The following is a 17565-nucleotide window of genomic DNA, read 5'->3' on the forward strand; positions in this document are numbered from 1 at the left end:
GGCAGCACGAACAAAACGTCCGTTTTGCGAATTTGAGCAGTAGTTTTCAGATAGACCTTGACTGCTCTTACTACAGCCAAAGAATGTAGTGATCTTTCTTCCGGAGAACAGGGATCTGGAAAAAAGGAAGGCAGAACAAAGTCTTGGTTTAGATGAAAATCTGAAACCACCTTCGGTAAAAAACTAGGATGAGGGTGCAGTACCACTCTATCCTTGTGTACAATCAAATAAGGCTCTTTACAGGAAAGAGCTGCTAATTCTGATACTCTTCTAGCAAAAGAGATGGCTACCAGAAAAATTTGTTTCCTTGTCAGCAAGATCAAAGGGATCTGACGTATAGGTTCAAAAGGCTGTTTTTGTAACACCGACAGAACCAAGTTCAAGTCCCAGGGGTTTAGGGGCGCCTTAACCGGAGGATTAAGACGCATCACCCCCTGCATAAAGTTTCAAACCAACGAATGCAAAGCAAGTGGCCTTTGAAATAATACGGATAAGGCCGAGACCTGGCCCTTGATGGTACTCAAGGCCAGCTTCATTTCTAATCCCAATTGTAGAAAATCAAGAATTCTACCAATCACATATTTTCTGGGATGCCAACCCCTGGATTCACACCAGGATATATAAGCTTTCCAGACTCTATGATAAATCCTTCTGGAAGCTGGCTTCCTTGCATTGATCAAGGTAGATATCACAGGACCTGAAAGCCCACGACACTTCAGAACGTGGGTCTCAATAGCCAAACCGTCAAATTTAGCGTTTGTAAGGCAGGATGGAACACTGGTCCTTGAGATAACAGGTCTGGGCGTACCGGTAGGGTCCACGGGGAACCCACCATCATCCTTACTATTTCTGCATACCAAGTCCTTCTGGGCCAAGCGGGGGGCCACCAGAAGTACCGACTTCCTTTCTTGCCTGATCCTGCGAAGAAGTCGTGGCAGTAGCAGAATAGGCGGGAATGCATAAATCAGTGAGAACCGATGCCACGGAATCACCAACGCATCCTTACGCAAGCAACAGGATCCCTTGTCCTCGCCACAAATCTGTCTATTTTTTGTTGAATCGGGAAGCAAAGAGATCTACATCTGGAACCCCCCATCTTTGGCATATGGCCAAAAAAACGTTGGGATGCAGAGACCATTCCCCTGGGAGTAACTGCTGGTGACTTAGATCGTCCGCCTGCCAGTTCTCTATCCCAGGAATGAAAACTGACGATATGCATGGCACATGCATCTCTGACCAGATTAAGATCTGGTTACCTCCTTTTGAGCAGCCCGGCTCCTGGTGCCTCCCTGATGATTGACATAAGCCACTGCTGTGGCATTGTCGTACTGGATCCTGACCGGGCAACCCTGTAGCCTGATAGTCCAGGCCTTTAGGGCTAGATATACCGCCCGGATCTACAGAATGTTGATGGGTAAAGTCCTCTCGGTCTTGGACCATAACCCCTGGATCGCAGACTGTTCCAGAACTGCTCCCCAACCTGACAGACTGGCATCTGTTGTTACCACCGTCTAGGTAACCGGTAGAAAGGATTTCCCCTTCTGCAGTTTTTCGGGTATTAGCCACCAATTGAGGCTCTGACGCACCGCATGAGACAGGTGCATCGGAAAGTCTAACGCCTGAACCCTCTTGTTCCAGGCCGACAGAATACTGTGTTGCAGCAGTCTCGAATGAAACTGAGCATAGGGAACTGCTTCGAATGAAGACACCATCTTTCCTAGCAGCCTCATACAAAGAAGGACAGAAGGACCCTTCTTGGTCCCGACTGTCAGAATCAGTTCCCTTAAAGCAGTAATCTTTGCCTGAGGAAGAAATACTTTCTCCTGGCTTGTGTCTATGATCAGACCCAAATACTCCAGTCTTCTTACTGGCTTTAGGAAAGACTTTTCTAGGGTGAGGATCCAACCTAGGTGTTCCAGATACTTGACCGTGGTCCTCAAGCTCCCGTTCAAGGAAGCTACCGACTGGTCTATCAAGAACAGGTCGTCTAGGTATGCTATGACAGTTATACCCTGAGCCCTTAATCTGGCCAGAGGAGGAGCCAAGATCTTTGTGAAGAGTCGAGGTGCAGTGGCTATCCCGAAGGGCAGAGCCACAAACTGGAAATGGCGCCCTCCTATCTCGAAGCGTAGAAACTTCGGATGAGCAGGAAAAATGGGCACATGTAGATAGACATCAGAGATGCATATCGATGCCAAAAATTCTCCTCCCTGCAGGATGGAGACTACTGTCCGAACTGATTCCATGCGGAAGGACTGAATCCTTAGGAATCGATTCAGATCTCTTAAATCCAGAATGGGTCTGACATCCCCATTTGGTTTTTGGACTTTAAAAAGGTTGGAATAGAAGCCCAATCCCTGATCCTTTGTGGGAACCACCATAATGACCTCTTGCGACAAAAGTCACTCTAACGCTAGAAGGAGCGACTGCTTCTTCTCTGGGTCCCTGGGAACACTTGATCTGAGGAAACGAGGAGGGAAATTCTTGGAACTCCAGCTTGTACCCTAAGGTTACCGTGGAGATTACCCATCTGTCCTGGAAGTCCTCCTGCCAGAGCCTTGAGAACTGCAGCAGCCTTCCCCCCACTCGAGCGAGCGGGGGCGCCCCTTCAGGAAGAGGCCTTAGTGTCTTGTCTAGAAGACTTCTTCCCCCGGGACTTCTTTTGTCCCTGGGGTTGACTCTTGTTTCTTGCCCCAGACGGAGGAGGCCGTCGTGACTGCCTGGGGGCTGATGCCCCTAGTGCCGGGGAAAGAGTCAGTTTGAAAGAGGGACGCTTACTCTTCTTCTTAACAGGTAAGAGAGTGCTTTTCCCACAAGAGATTCTCTTGATATAATTATCCAAATCTTCTCCAAACAACCTTGCACCACGAAAAGGAAACCCAGCCAAGTGCTCCTTACATGGTGCTTCGGCTGACCAATTTTTCAACCATAAGATCCTACGCATATGCACCAACCCAAGTGAAAGATGAGAGGTTTGCATGATAGAATCTCTGATGGCGTCAACAACATAACATAAGGCCGCTGGAAGGTTAGCAAACCCCTGGGCCTGCTGTTCAGGTAGAACCTTGATGACCTGCTTAACATGGTCTCTTAAGTATTGACAGACTCCAATCGCTGCTACTGCAGGTTGAGCCACTGATCCTGCTAAGGAAAAAACATCCTTCAATAAGGATTCCATCTTTTTATCCACAGGATCCCTGAGCATCTGAGCGTTGTCTACAGGACAAGTCAGACTACTATTTATAGAGGAAATGCCCGCATCAATGGCCGGCATTCCCCACATCTTAATAAATTTTTCTTCCATAGGATAAAGTGTTGAAAACTTTTTCGGCAGAAGAAAACGCTTATCTGGGTGATCCCACTCAGAATAAAGAAAAAAAGGAGGGGGAGGCCAGGTGGGACTTTCAATAAGGCAGTAGACAGATTGGAGTAGGATAAAAAATGTGTACAAGTTTATTGGTGAAAAATTCTGGGTGTACAACACATATAAAGGGTTACGTGTGCATGCATATGTATACAGCCAGTCAGAAAATGTGTGTCTAACCATATATAGCTGTTGCAGATGTACACTGTACAATACATATATATATATATATATACTGGGGAGCACAAAACACATGGTGTAAAAAGTGAGTGTGAAAATAAAATAATGAGGTACATCAAAACATTGATAACTGTCAGATCCAATTAAAAGCCCAGTGGCTGCATCCTTGGTGTCCGAAGCCATCAAAGAGTAGAAATAAATAAATACAACCAGAAAGGACAATGTGTCAATTTCTGGGTACTCACAATGTAACCAGACTGTGGTACAGGGCAGGGACTGGGCAAGGAAAATGCCCTCCCCCGGAGCTGGGGAGGCAAGCAATCCAACGCAAGACAGGCACATACCGGCATCATCCCCAAAGCACGACCATCCTCTGCACAACATAGCCAATCATGGGTGGGATGGTGGACAAGAGTCTAAAGTGGATAAATAAATCCATAAAATTGTCACAGTGCTGACACTCAAGAGTAAGGGGAGTGGGAAATTATAGTATAATCATAGAGTGTTACCTTGAGGTCCTTAAAACCGAAGCTGACCAACGCTATGGCGTCTGCACTAGTGTGGAAAGGAGAGGAAAATGTGCCTGGGGCGATGTCCAATATGCGTCCCGACCGCGCAGGTGATTGCCACCGACGTCGCGCTAGCAGGCCGGCGGTACGTGGGGCGGGGCCCCTGCTCAACGGCAGGGACCCACCCAGGCTGACGTCACTGCGTACAGCTACGGAAACCTATGCGCCCGCACAACGGCGCCAACTAGGGACGTCATGTGCGGGGGCATTCGGGATGGAGGCACAGTCCCACGCCCCATTTAAAGTCCCAAACCGTTCCATTAAACTCTAACAGGGATGGAGGCAGTAGACAGTTGCTAGGCAGTTTTCCCCTGCTGGCTACAATTGGGCTTTTTCTATGTGTGGTAATGTACCTTAATGGTCCACACACATAGTTGTGTGCAACTATATGTTGCTCCAATTTTGGGTGCACCTTACACGATCCAGCATGGTGGCTGGGTTCTGGGCTTCGGGTTGTTCTTTTCCCGGAGCTGCGATGCGCTCTGCGTGCCTTCCCCATCCCCCCACGTCCGCCCCTTTGTTTTGGGCTGGTTTGGTGTGGGGGATCGGGTGGGTGCCCACACCGCATCGGCGCCACGCATTGCCCCCACACATGACGTCACTAGTTGGTGCCGTTGTGCGGGCGCATAGGTTTCCATCTGGTGCCGGCGTAGCTGTACGCAGTGACGTCAGCCTGGGCTTGAACACATTTTTTATCCTACTCCAATCTGTCTACTGCCTCATTGAAAGTCCCACCTGGCCTCCGGCCTCCCCCTCCTTTTTTTCTTGCATTCGGGACGGAGGCACAGTCCCACGCCTCATTTAAAGTCCCAAACCACTCAGAATAAAGGAGCTTTTCAAGCAAATTATGAACAGGAAAAGCATGTGCTGTTTGAGAAGGTTTCAGTGACCCCAAAGAAGAAGGTTCCCTAACTAGTTCAGATACGGGCAACTTAAATGTGGAGCGGACCAATCCAGTAAGGATCTGTACTAAGACTTTCTCCTCTTGGGAAGTCGAAGAGGGTCCCTCTCCACCTGATTCCTCCGAAGAGGAAACATCCGTCTCATCCCGATCCTCTGAAAGGGATTCCTCTCCTTTATCCCAGAGCTCCTCTTCCTGAGGGTCTTGGGGAGCAGAGGAAGGCCTAGTGCGTTTTCTTCCACTGAGTGAAGATGTGATCACGGCCATTAATCTTTCCTCTAAACCATTAATGGTTGAGGAAAAAACCTCTTGTGTAACGTATACAGGGGCTGAAGTGCCAGAAATGGGTACAGCCCCTGACCCCAACGGTTCTCCCTGGCTAGCCGTCCCTGGTCCCTCGGGGGGGGGGGGATTGATGCTGCAGACAGGGGGTCCTCAGAACCCGACTGAGATCCCCTAGTGTCTCTGGTTCTTATTTGAACCTCTTCTACCCATAGTGCAAAGCAACAAGGTGGAGGTATCCAAAATGAACACTGACTGCTGAGCGATGTAGTCTGGCAAAAGCCTTGCTACCAAATGCCCAGTCTGGTGTTTACCTTAGTAAATGCAGCCTAGGGGAATGCCTGTGTCCCACCTAACATGCGACTGTCAGCTCTGTGTTCCTCCAAAGGCTCAGAGCACGTGTAAAGTGTGCTTTAAATAGCTCTAAATAGCAATGTGGGCGTCTGAGCACACGGACGCTGTGCTGACGCCCCGCCCCCCCCCCTACGGCCCCCCCCTTCGTTTTTTCGAAAAAACAAGCGCTTCCCGCGCTAGCCGAACAAGCATGGAGGAAGGCTGGGGATGGAGGAGGAAGGAGAGAGGCTGGCAGAGATGGAGCCTGCATGATGCAATGGCGGCCTGGCGGTGGCAGCGACAGTGCGGTGTAGCCGCCTTACAGCCTTCCCGCGGCCTCCCCTTAGCCTGGGGGGAATATCCCATAGGAGAAAAACCCCCATCCCATCCTAACTGGAGCCGGTCGGAGGAGCTCTGTGCAGCGTTGAACGCTGGGACAGAAATCAGCATGAAAGGTATGTGCTCTTGGCAGCCCCCGGTGGTCACAATAGGCATAGTATGCATTTACCTTAAAAGGAGAGAACCTACTAGAATTAAAATTCTGTGGAATCTCCTCTTACCTTATCCAGCCGCAGGATTCTGTATATACAGACCCAATCTTCACCTCTCAAGGTGGGCTCGGTTTGAAAAAACCTTCAGAGACTGGGGCCCCCTACGGATAGGGGGATCCACAGTTCTGGCCCTGTAAAGCACCCATCCAGAAATAAGGTGTTAATGACCCTTTTCTGATATGCGGGGTCCAGCTCTCTAAAAAGAGAAGCCTTACAGGTAAAACCTTGTTTCTTCTGACACGAGGCCCGGGTACCAACCAATTCGGCCATGAAAAGACACTTTAAATGGATCCGGTTCGCCTGGCTTGCCCCAGTATAGGATATCAGGATATTCCCTTTGGAGCTTCAGCACAGGACATCTTTACACGTCCAACACCTAAGACACTGGCGTAAAAACTGAGGTATCCCTGGAAGGGGAGGGATTATATAGGGGGTTGAACTTCCTGATTAGGGTGTGACCAGTGTCCAATACCTAGTGGTACCTACATAACCCATCAGTTATTACTGTGGCTCTGTGTCCCGTGATGTCCGAGAAAGAAATCCTATTTTCTTTAACGTACATCATGGGACACAGAGCCTTAAGTAATAACTTAATGGGACGTCCCATAGCAATGCTACTTGAGGGGAGGGAGACACAACACGGAGGATACCCCCAGACTTGAGGACCTATACTGCTGCCTGCAGCACACTGCGCCCAAAGGCGATATCCTCATACCTCCTTACATCCACTTAATAAAACTTGGTGAATGTATGTACTGAAGACCAAGTTGCAGCCTTACAGATCTGAGCCATGGAGGCATGGTAACGCACTGCCCAAGAAGCACTAATCGTCCCGGTAGCGTGCGCCTTAACTTGAAAAGGGGTAATCTTACCCCTTAAATTATAAGTTTGAATTATAACTTGCCGAATCCACTTAGCGACAGTGGATTTTGACACTGCCTGTCCTTTCTTAGGGCCCTCTGGCAGAATAAATAAGACATCAGTCTTACAAATCTGAGCAGTTATCTTTACATAGATTTTTACTGCTCTCACCACAGTAAGACAATGTAGTGACTGGAACATGGTTTTGGAAAAAATTATGGCAGGACAATATCTTGGTTCAGGTGAAAACCTGAAACCGCTTTTGGCAAAAAGTCTGGACGAGGGCGTAACACCACCCTGTCCTCATGAATAATCAAATATGGCTCTTTACAAGAAAGAGCTGCCAATTCCAAAACCACCCTTGCTGAGGATATAGCAACCAAAAATACCAACTTCCTTGTCAGAGAAGGACTAAGGTAATATGTTGTATCGGTTCAAATGGCTGTTTTTGTAACACAGACAAAACTAAGTTCAAGTCCAAAGGGTTCGAAGGAGGTTTGACTGGCGGATTAAGTCGCATCACCCCTTGCATAAAACCCCGGACTAAAGAATGTGTAGCAAGCGGTTTTTGAAATAAGACCGATAAAGCTGGGACTTGGCCTTTAATAGTACTCAAGGCCAATTTCCTTTCTACCCCTAATTGTAGAAAGGCAAGAATTCTGCCTATATCTCCGAGGGTGCCAACCCTTGGATTCACACCAGGAAAAACATAAGCCCTCCAGACTCTATAATATATAGCTCTGGAAGCTGGCTTCCTTGCATTAATCAAAGTAGAGATAACGGACCCAGAAAGCCCACGTTTCTTCAGAATGTGGGTTTCAATAGCCAGGCTGTTAAATTTAGCGTTCGTAAAGTAGGATGGAATATCGGCCCCTGTGAGAGCAGGTCTGGCCTTAGTGGAAGGGACCATGGATCCTCCACGGTCATCTTTATGATTTCTGCATACCATGACCTTCTGGGCCATGCTGGTACTACCAGAATTACCGGCTTTCTTTCCAGCTTGATACTGCAAAGCAGTCGTGGTAACAACTGATTAGGGGGGAATGCATAGATCAGTGAGAACTGATCCCACGGGGTCACCAATGCATCTGTTCGGCGAGTGGATACCTTGTCCTGGACACAAAGTTGACTAACTTCATGTTAAATCTGGACGCTAGAAGATCTACGTCCGGAGTCCCCCATCTTTGGCAAACAGCCCAAAAATGTCGGGGTAAAGAGACCATTCCCCCGGGAATAACTGCTGGCAACTTAAGTAGTCCGCCTGCCAATTCTCTACTCCCGGCACGGAACATTCCTTTCTGCCCAAGTTAGAATATGGTTCACCTCTTTCTGCGCCGAGAGACTCATGGCGCCCCCTTGGTGATTGATATAGTCCACCGCTGTGGTATTGTCGGATTGGATCCTGACAGGACAATCCCTTAACCTGGAAGTCCAGGCCTTCAGAGCCAGACGCACTGCCCGAATCTCTAGAATGTTGATGGGCAAGGCTCTTTTTCGGTTTTTGACCACTGTCCCTGGACAGTTGTCTTCTCTAGTACTTCTCCCCGGCCTGAAAGGCTGGCATCTGTCATTACTACTTTCCAGACAATTGGTCTGAAGGATTTTCCTTTCAGCAGATTCTGGGTTAGTAACCACCAACTGAGGCTTTGGGACACTCTTGGGGACAGCCGCATTGGCAAGTCCAAAGCTTGGATCGTTTTGTTCCAAGCAGGATACTGTTTTGCAACAGTCTCCAATGGAACTGGGCATAGGGAAATTCTTCGAATGAAGCGACCATCTTTCCTAACAACCTCATGCAAAGGCGAATTGAGGGATTTCTTTTTGACCTGACCATCCGCACCAGCTCTCGTATGGAGCTGATCTTTGCCGGAGGCAAGAACACCTTTTTCTGGGCTTTGTCTATGATCAGGCCCAAATACTCCAGCTTTCTTAGCGGTTTTAAGGAATACTTCTCTAGGTTGAGAATCCAAACCAGACTTTCCAGGTAACTGGTTGTAATGCTCCAGTTGCTCCAAGCGAGCCACTGACTGGTCTATTAACAATAGATCCTCTAGGTACGCCAAGACTGTTATGCCCTGTGCCCTTAACCTGGCTAGAGGTGGGTCCAGTACTTTTGTGAACACCCAGGGTGCTGTAGCTAGGTTGAAGGGCAAGGCTACAAACTGAAAGTGCTGCTGTTCTACTTCGAATCGCAGAAACCTTTGGTGAGTGGGAAATGTAGGGACATGCAGATATGCATCCCTGATGTCGATGGAAGCCAGAAATTCTCTTCAATGTAAGATAGGAACTACTGACTAGAGCTGGGTGATTTTCTCAAAAAAAAAAAAAAAAAAAATCTGCAATTTTGATTAAAAAAAAAAAAAAAAAAAAAAAAAAAAACACCTCGATTCACGATTCTAATCGAGTTTTTTTTTTTTTTGATGGACACCACGCCGGTCCTGAGGAGCTGCAGGCAGGAGTTTTTAGGCGAGGCTGCGGCTTCAGCCTAGTCCGCGGCGTCCAGCCTCGCGGACTAGGCCAAAGCTGCAGCCTCACCTAAAAATTCCTGCCCGCAGCTCCTCAGGACCGGCGTGGTGTCAGCGCCGGTCCTGGGGAGCTGCAGGCAGGAGTTTTTAGGCGAGGCCGCAGCGTCTGCGTAGTACACGAGGCTGAATGCCACGGACTAGGCTGAAGCTGCGGCCTCGCCTAAAAACTCCTGCCCGCAGCTCCTCAGGGCCGCCGCGGTGTCAGCGGCGGTCCTGGTGAAAAAAAAAAAAAAAAAATCTAAAAAAAAAAAAAAAAAATCTAAAAAAAAAAAAACGATTCGCTGAAAATTTGAATCGATTTGACCTCTCAACTCGATTCAAATCGATTTTTTTCCCCAGCCCTACTACCTACCCGATTGACTCCATGCGAAAGGAGCGGATTTTCAGGAATTGATTTAGATTCCTTAGATCTAAAATGGGTCTGACATCCCCATTTGTTTTGGTACCGTAAACAGGTTTGAATAAAACCCCAAACCTTGCTCTTCTGCGGGCATCCATATGATCACCCCCTGAGCCAATAATCAGTCTAATGCTTGAAACAGAGATTGCCTTTTCCCTGGATCTTTGGGAACGTTTGATCTCAGAAAACGAGACGGTGGAAACTCCCGAAATTCTAGTTTGTATCCTAGAGACACCGTGGAGATGACCCATATGTCCTGAATTTCTTTTTGCCAGACTTCTGAGTCTGGCAAACTCTTCTCTCAACTCTGGTGAGGGGGGGGGGGGGGGGGGGGCGCCTCTTCATGATGAGGCTTTAGTATTCTGCATTGCAGATTTCCGGCCTCAGGTCTTCTTTTGTGCCTGGGTCTGACCCTGAGGTTTTCCTCTAGAGTCTGACGGCAGAGGCCGTCGCCACGGCCTAGAGGCAGATGCCCCTGGCGCAGGAGAAAAAGTCAGTTTAAATGAAGGACGTTTATACTTTTTTTTTTTTTTTTTGACAGTCAAAAGAAAGAGTACTCTTCCCACTAGAAATCGTTTGGATGTATTTATCTAAATCATCCCCAAATAGTCACTCCCCATGAAAAGGGAAACTAGTCTTTTTTGCAAGGTACTTCGGCTGAGCAATTTTTTAACCACAGGGTCCTACGCATGTGTATTAGCACAAATGCAAGGCGGGACGCCTGCTGAATAGAGTCTTTCATGGCATCTATGGCAGTTCGGCCAACTCACGGCCTGTTGTGCAGGGACCTCCTTAAGGGCCTCTTTGAACTGGTCCTTTAGGGACTAACAGATGCCTATTGCAGCAACTGCAGGCTGAGTAACGGCCCCTTCCAAGGAAAAAAGAGGATTTTAACAAGAATTCCAACTTCCGAAATCGCAGTTTTTGGTGAATTTCTCCTCCATGGGATAGAGAACTGAGAATCTCTTTGGAGGGAGAAAATGCTTATCTGGGTGATCCCATTCAGCATAAATAAGCTTTTCTAGTAATGCATGGACTGGAAACGCATGAAAAGGCTGTAAAGAACCCAAGTAAGAAACCGAACTTTCAGCCGACTCTGTTAGGGGTAGCATGAAAGTGGAACAAACCATCTCCGTAAGAGTTTGTACCAGCAATCTCTCAGATTGCGAGGCTGAAAAAGGTTCATCAACTATTGTTTCCTCTGCAGATGAATAATCGGCTTGTTTTTCCTCATGGTCGCCTGAGGGTAATACCTCATCCTGTGCCCACTGTTCCCTTGGTAAAGGGTTGGAAGGGGATCTAGCATGCTTCCTATCTGTTTGGATGGAGGATGCGATTAAAGCCGCTAATCTTCCTTCTAGGCCCCGCAAGGCAGAGGAGAATGCATCTTCAGTCACGTATACAGGGGCTGAAGTGTGAGAAGCAGTTGCACCAATTGGTTCCAATGGCTCACCCTGGCTTGCCATGTCTGGTATCTCTGGAGAGGATGACAGTGTGGAGGCATGACTGGAGTTCCCAGCACTGGGGGTGAAATTTTTGGTACCTTTGTGGTAGCAGCTCTGGAAGTCATAGTGCTAAGCAGAGGCACTTTAAGACAAATATACTACTTGCTGAGCAATAGTCTAGCAAACAAATGCCACCATAAAGATCAGCTTTTGATGCTGAATAACAATTGTATTTCCTGTACTGGAAATGCCTGGATACATCCCTTACATGCCCCAGCGCTCCTGTGTCCTTGTGTGTCAGATTTCCTCTCTTCAGTTACTCTGATAGAGACTTTGTAATAATGAGAGCGTCTGTGTAAAAAGCCTGATTGGCATCCTCAGCGTCTTCCGCCCCTTAGCGCGTGCGCCACGTGCTCCACATGGACGCTACGTCCCGTACACAGCGCCGCCTGCTTTAGGCCACTCCCCCTTTTTCCAATACCCGCCCCCCTCCTTGTTTAATTAACACTAGTCCACACGCGGACGGCATTCGGGTCTACAAATGCAGACCAGATGAGGAGGCGGCTGCGATCGCCATCTGGCACTGTTGCCAGAGATCTGATCGTACTACAAGGGCTGGGGCGCAACAATATCTCCTCCATGGGATAGTGGGCTTCTATAAAAAGGCAGGTTTCATGGGCCCGATATAGCAATGTAATACTTATATGGGAAGCACCACCGCACCTCTCCAGGAGGGGAGGGGGGGAGTTTATCAGCAGTAGTATGTTTGGCTCCTAGCTTTCCCTTTTGTAAGATTGTTATGCAGGGAGTGACTTGTTTTAATAGGAGCCTTTATACATGACAATGTGTTGTTTATGAACTGCTGCTGTTCCCCACTTAGTTTTCTCAGAAGAGGAAACGCCATCTGTTCAATTAAGAACCCCCCTTTTGGCTGCTGGGACCACACACGCTGTCTAGCCGGACACAGAGCTGCTGAGAAGGAACGTACCAAGGTATGTGTAATTTACTCCCTCTAGTGGAGATTTTAAGGAATACTATTTTTTTTATTTTTTTGGAAGAAAAAGGCATAGGTGGACTTTTTACAGTTCCTAGGCTTCTTCCCTTACCGTATCCTCACTGCAGGATACTGCTGTAACAGACAGATCCAAACTTCACCCATCACGGCGGGCTGCATTAGTAAACCTTTAAAGACCGGGTCCCTATATAGGGGTTCCACTCCTTTGGACCTGTATAGCACCCCTCAGGAGCAACTTTAGGTAATGTAGCAAGACCAAAAAGAGTCCTGGTTCCTGGGGTCCAGCCCTCAAAGAGAGGCGTTACTGGCAAAATCTTGTTCTTCGATGCGAGGCCCGGGTACCATCCTGTGGCCTCAGTGGCTTGGATGGATCCGGTTGTGGAGGTTATTTAAATCCAGCATGGATCCCTCCTGGAGCTCTTCAGAGCACATCTTTCTCGTGACCAACACCTTAGACACTAGCGAAAATATATATAGGGGGTGAACTTCCTGTATTGGGTATACCAGTGTCCACACCTGAAGGTGGCCCATAACCCATTAAGTTATTACTTAGGCTCTGTGTCCCATGATATACGATAAAGAAATAAGCTGTTCTAGTAATGCATGCACAGGAAACGCATGCAAAGGCTGTGAAGGTTTTAAGGAACCCAAGGAAGAAACCGAGTTTTCAGGAGACTCCGTTAGGGGTAGCATGAAAGTAGAATGAATCATCTCTGTAAGAGATTGTATCAGCAATTTCTCAGATTGTGAGGCTGAAAAAGGTTCATCTACCGTTGTTTCCTCCACAGAGGAATCATCAGTTTGTTTTTCATCCTGATCGGCTGAGGGTAACACCTCATCCTGTGCCCACTGTTCCCCTTGCAAAGGGTCTAAAGTGGAGGAGGGGGATCTAGCACGCTTCCTATCCATTTGAATGGAGGATGCGTTTAAAGCCGCTAATCTTCCGTCCAGACCCTGCAGGGTGGAGGAAAGGCCATCTTCAGTCACCTATACAGGGGCTGAGATGTGATAAGCAGTTGCACCATCAAATTGTTCCAATAGCTCACCCTGGCTTGCCATAACTGGTAATTCAGGCAAGGATGACAGTGTGGAGATGCGACTGGAGATCCTAGCGCCTGGGGGTGAAACCTTTGATACCTTTTTGGTCTTTGTGGTGTCTTTTTTGGTACGCATAGTCCTAAGCACAAAAACAGAGGCACTATTAAATTGCACTTAATCGCTGAACATAGTCGTGACAGTAAAGCTGCTATTAAGTTCAGCCTAGTGCTGGGAAAAAAGTCCTTCCTGTATCAGGAATGCCACTTGCCACCCTTCCGTGCCCAACCGCTCCTGTTTCCCAGTGTAGGCTGCTTGCTTCCTCCTCACTACCAAGGAGAGACTGCTCCAGCTGATCCTTTAAGCCTCCATGCGTCCTTGTGGACGTTGCACGGCGCAGCGCCTATTCCCCGCCCCCTTCGTAAACCCACCCCCTCCTTTTCAGTTGAAAAAACATTCCCACGCTGAAGTGCAGGCGACTTTCGGGTCCGCAAACCCAGCACGGGGGGGGGGTATTTAAAACTTACCTTGAGAGGAATCCCCCCTGCACAAGCTGCTGCGGCCACACACAAACTGACACTGAGCTGAAGTGAAGACAACAGATTAAGGTATGTGCATACACTCCCTCTAGTGGATATTTAAGGCATAACATTTTTTCCCTTAAAGAAGAAAGCATAGGTGGACTTTTTAGTTCCTAAGTTTCTTCCCTTAACTTATCCCCGCTGCAGGATTTGCTGAATTAACAGACAATCCAACCTTCACCTATCACGGCGGGCTGCGTTTAACAAACCTTCAAGGACCGGGACCCTTTATATTGGGGTTCCACTCCCTTGGACCTCTAAAAAGCACCCCGTCAGGAAAAGCTTTTTGGTAATGTAGCATGACCAAAGCCCTGGGTCCCGGGGTCCAGCCCTGCAAACAGAGGCGTTACAGGCAAAACCTTGTGCTTCGCATATGAGGCCCAGGTACCATCCATTTTAGCCTCAGTGGCACTTTGGATGGATCTGGTCTATGGAGGCTATTTAAATCCAGCATGGATCCCTCTTGGAGCTCCTCAGAGCACATCTTCACTCGTGACCAACACCTTAGACACTGGCGAAAAAACTGATGTGCTCCTGGAAGGAGGAGGGGTTGTATAGGGAGTGAACTTCCTGGATTGGGTATACCAGTGTCCATCACCTGAAGGTGCCTATATACCCATCAAGTTATTACTTAAGGCTCCTTGTCCTATGATGTATGATAAAGAAAAATCTGTTACTTGTGAGCAGACAATCCAATAAATCAAACCGGAAAATAAAACATACTATAGTTTTATAATATATCGATCAAAACATTTTATTGAATCTCCTACCATTCCCTCAATATAAAAAAATGTTTGCCAAGTAATAAGAATTCATACTACGAAGAGATATGATCTACACAAATTAGATAAAATTAGCTTGTTGGTGCTTTAACCACTTCCTGACCACCTGCCGTACATATACTGCGGCAAGGTGGCTCTATTGCGCAAAATCACCTACCTGTACGGGATTTTGTCAATAGCCACTGGGGGTGGGTGCTGCAAGAGCTGCGATTGCGCACCGATTGGCCACAGGGGGAACCAATTAGCGGGCCCGGCGGACGCGATGTCCGCTGGCCACCCGCGATCGCTCCCCGCAGAGACAAAACGGCAGTCTGTTGATGTAAACAAGCAGACCGCCGTGCTGTCAGGCATAGACACTCTGATCTAGTGTTCCTGCTAATCAGGAACATGGATCAGAGTGTTCATGCAGTGAGCCCATCCCCCACACAGTTAGAAACACACTGAGGGAACACTGTTAACCCCTTTGCTGCCAGTGTCATTTATACAGCGTCAGCGCATATTTTTAGCACTGATCACTGTAAAAATGTCACTGGTTCTCAAAAAAGTGTCAGCTAGGTGTCCGATCTGTCCACCGCAATCCCGCTAAAATAGCTGATCACCGCCATTACAAGTAAAAAATAAAAATGGCATAAAAATATCCCCTATTTTGTAGGCGCTATAACTTTTGCGCACATCAATATACGCTCATTGGGATTTTTAACAAAAATATGTAGCAGAATATATAATTGGCCTAAATTGATGAAATTTGAATTTTTACATTTTTAATTGGATATGTATTATAGCAGACAGTAAAAAATATTGTTTTTATTTTCAAAATTGTCCTTCTTTTTTTGTTTATAGCCCAAAAAATAAAAACCGCAGAGGTGATCAAATACACCAAAAGAAAGATCTACTTGTGGGAAAAAAAGGACATCAATTTTATTTGGGTACAGCGTTGCACGGCCGCACAATTGTCAGTTAAAGTAACTGTATGCAAAGTGCTGTATAGCAAAAATGGCCTGGTCATTAAGGGGGTAAAACTTCCTGGGTTGAAGTGGTTAAAAAATATGTTTAATTCATTTTGACGTGTGTTGGTATCAGATGGGTTAATGGTTTGATCCTCCCATTTGCTCAGAGCTTCAGTGGCACAACATTTTATGACACTGAAATGATACAGCCTTCTTAATCCCAAACTCTAAGCATTCACTGGTTGTCTATTTTTTAATATGCAGAGAAGAATATTTTGAGGGTTTGCTTCAAAACATTACATAGAACCAGCTGGGCTCAACTGCATACAAGCTAATTATTTCTTGAAGTGTTCATATTTCATGTCCAAAGACAAGAGATAATATGCAAGCGAATAACAACATTAGCACAGCAGAACATTAAATGTGTGAAGTTTCCCAGGGTAATAGAATCATCAGATGGCAAACAATACTAGAGGCTTGAACTCATGTAAGGTTTTGCATTATTTAAATCTAAAAGATATTAAACAATGAAAGGGGACTAAATTGCAAATCAGATGGCAGACAAGATCTTGCAGAAAAGATATTTACCATTCGGGTCATTTTGATTTATTTTGAAAGGATTAGCCAATAGCTATATTATACAGAAAGTAAAAAAACAGCAGAAGTTCATATTTACTTCTACTTTACCTCATAGGATCACAGAATGAGGCCTTTAAAGAAACATTGTATAAAAATTTTCTTCTATCTTTAAAATCACCTACAAAAACAGAAAACAAAAGGTTTATCATGGGCCAGCTCTAGAATTGCTGGAATTACAAGAACAAAACCAAAAAAGGGATAGAAGTGCAAATGATAAAAGGCGAAACATCACTAAATAGGAACTACAGACATTTTTTTATTTTAAATAAAAGCCAGCAGCTACAAATACTAACTTAATAAACAGACATTTACCAGCCTAAGGATCTAATGCCATCTTTACCCAGGGCCACCACTTCTCCGGTCTTCAGGTCCCCGGTGCTGCTATCTTGACTGTGGGAAGCTGGCTGTGACTTCCTGCTGCTTCAAAGCTAGCTCCCCACCTTGCATGCGCAAGATGTGCTTTGCTGTCAGAATGGTCCCGCAGTCTCCCGGGACATGTGACGTGTCGCAGGGAGAAGGGGGTGATATGTATTCTTTTTTACGTGTATGTAAACCCTAAACAATATATTTATTTCTCATAGCTAGTTATGCAGGAACCACTGCTCCAAAGCCTCCACCAATTAAGGCTTTCATGACTAAGCCTATTTTTGAAATTTGGTGTTTACAAGTTAAAATCCGTATTTTTTGCTAGAAAATGACTTAGAACCCCCAAACATTATATATATTTTTTTAGCAGAGAATCTAGAGAATAAAATGGCGATTGTTGCAATATTTTTTATCACACGGTATTTGTGCAGCGGTGTTTTAAACGCAAATTTTTGGAAAAGTGACACTTTCATGAATTTTAAAAAATCCAAACAGTAAAGTTACCCCAATTTTTTTGTATAATGTGAAAGATGATGTTACGCCGAGTAAATAGATACCAAACATGTCACCCTTTATAATTGCACGCACTCGTGGAATGGCGACGAACTACGGTACCTTTGAATTTCCATAGGCGACGCTTTAAAAAATTTTTACGGTTACCAGGTTTGAGCTACAGAGGAGGTCTAGGGCTAGAATTATTGCTCTCGCTCTGACGATCGCGGCGATACCTCACATGTGTGGTTTGAACACCGTTTACATATGCGTGTGCGACTTCCGTATGCGTTTTCT

General features: G+C 46.6%; 1 protein-coding gene across 1 annotated transcript in view; it reads right to left on the reverse strand.

Annotated features, from left to right (window-relative positions):
* BRCA2 (BRCA2 DNA repair associated) overlaps nucleotides 1–17565 on the reverse strand; it is a 121484-nt gene that overhangs the window by 40168 nt on the left and 63751 nt on the right. Inside the window, exon 12 of the mRNA XM_073613344.1 lies at nucleotides 16459–16528. Within this exon, the coding sequence (XP_073469445.1) occupies nucleotides 16459–16528 (70 nt within the window). The remainder of the gene's footprint in view (nucleotides 1–16458; nucleotides 16529–17565) is intronic.

Source organism: Aquarana catesbeiana, linkage group LG02 (genome assembly GCF_042186555.1).
Source record: "Aquarana catesbeiana isolate 2022-GZ linkage group LG02, ASM4218655v1, whole genome shotgun sequence".
NCBI lineage: Eukaryota > Metazoa > Chordata > Amphibia > Anura > Ranidae > Aquarana > Aquarana catesbeiana.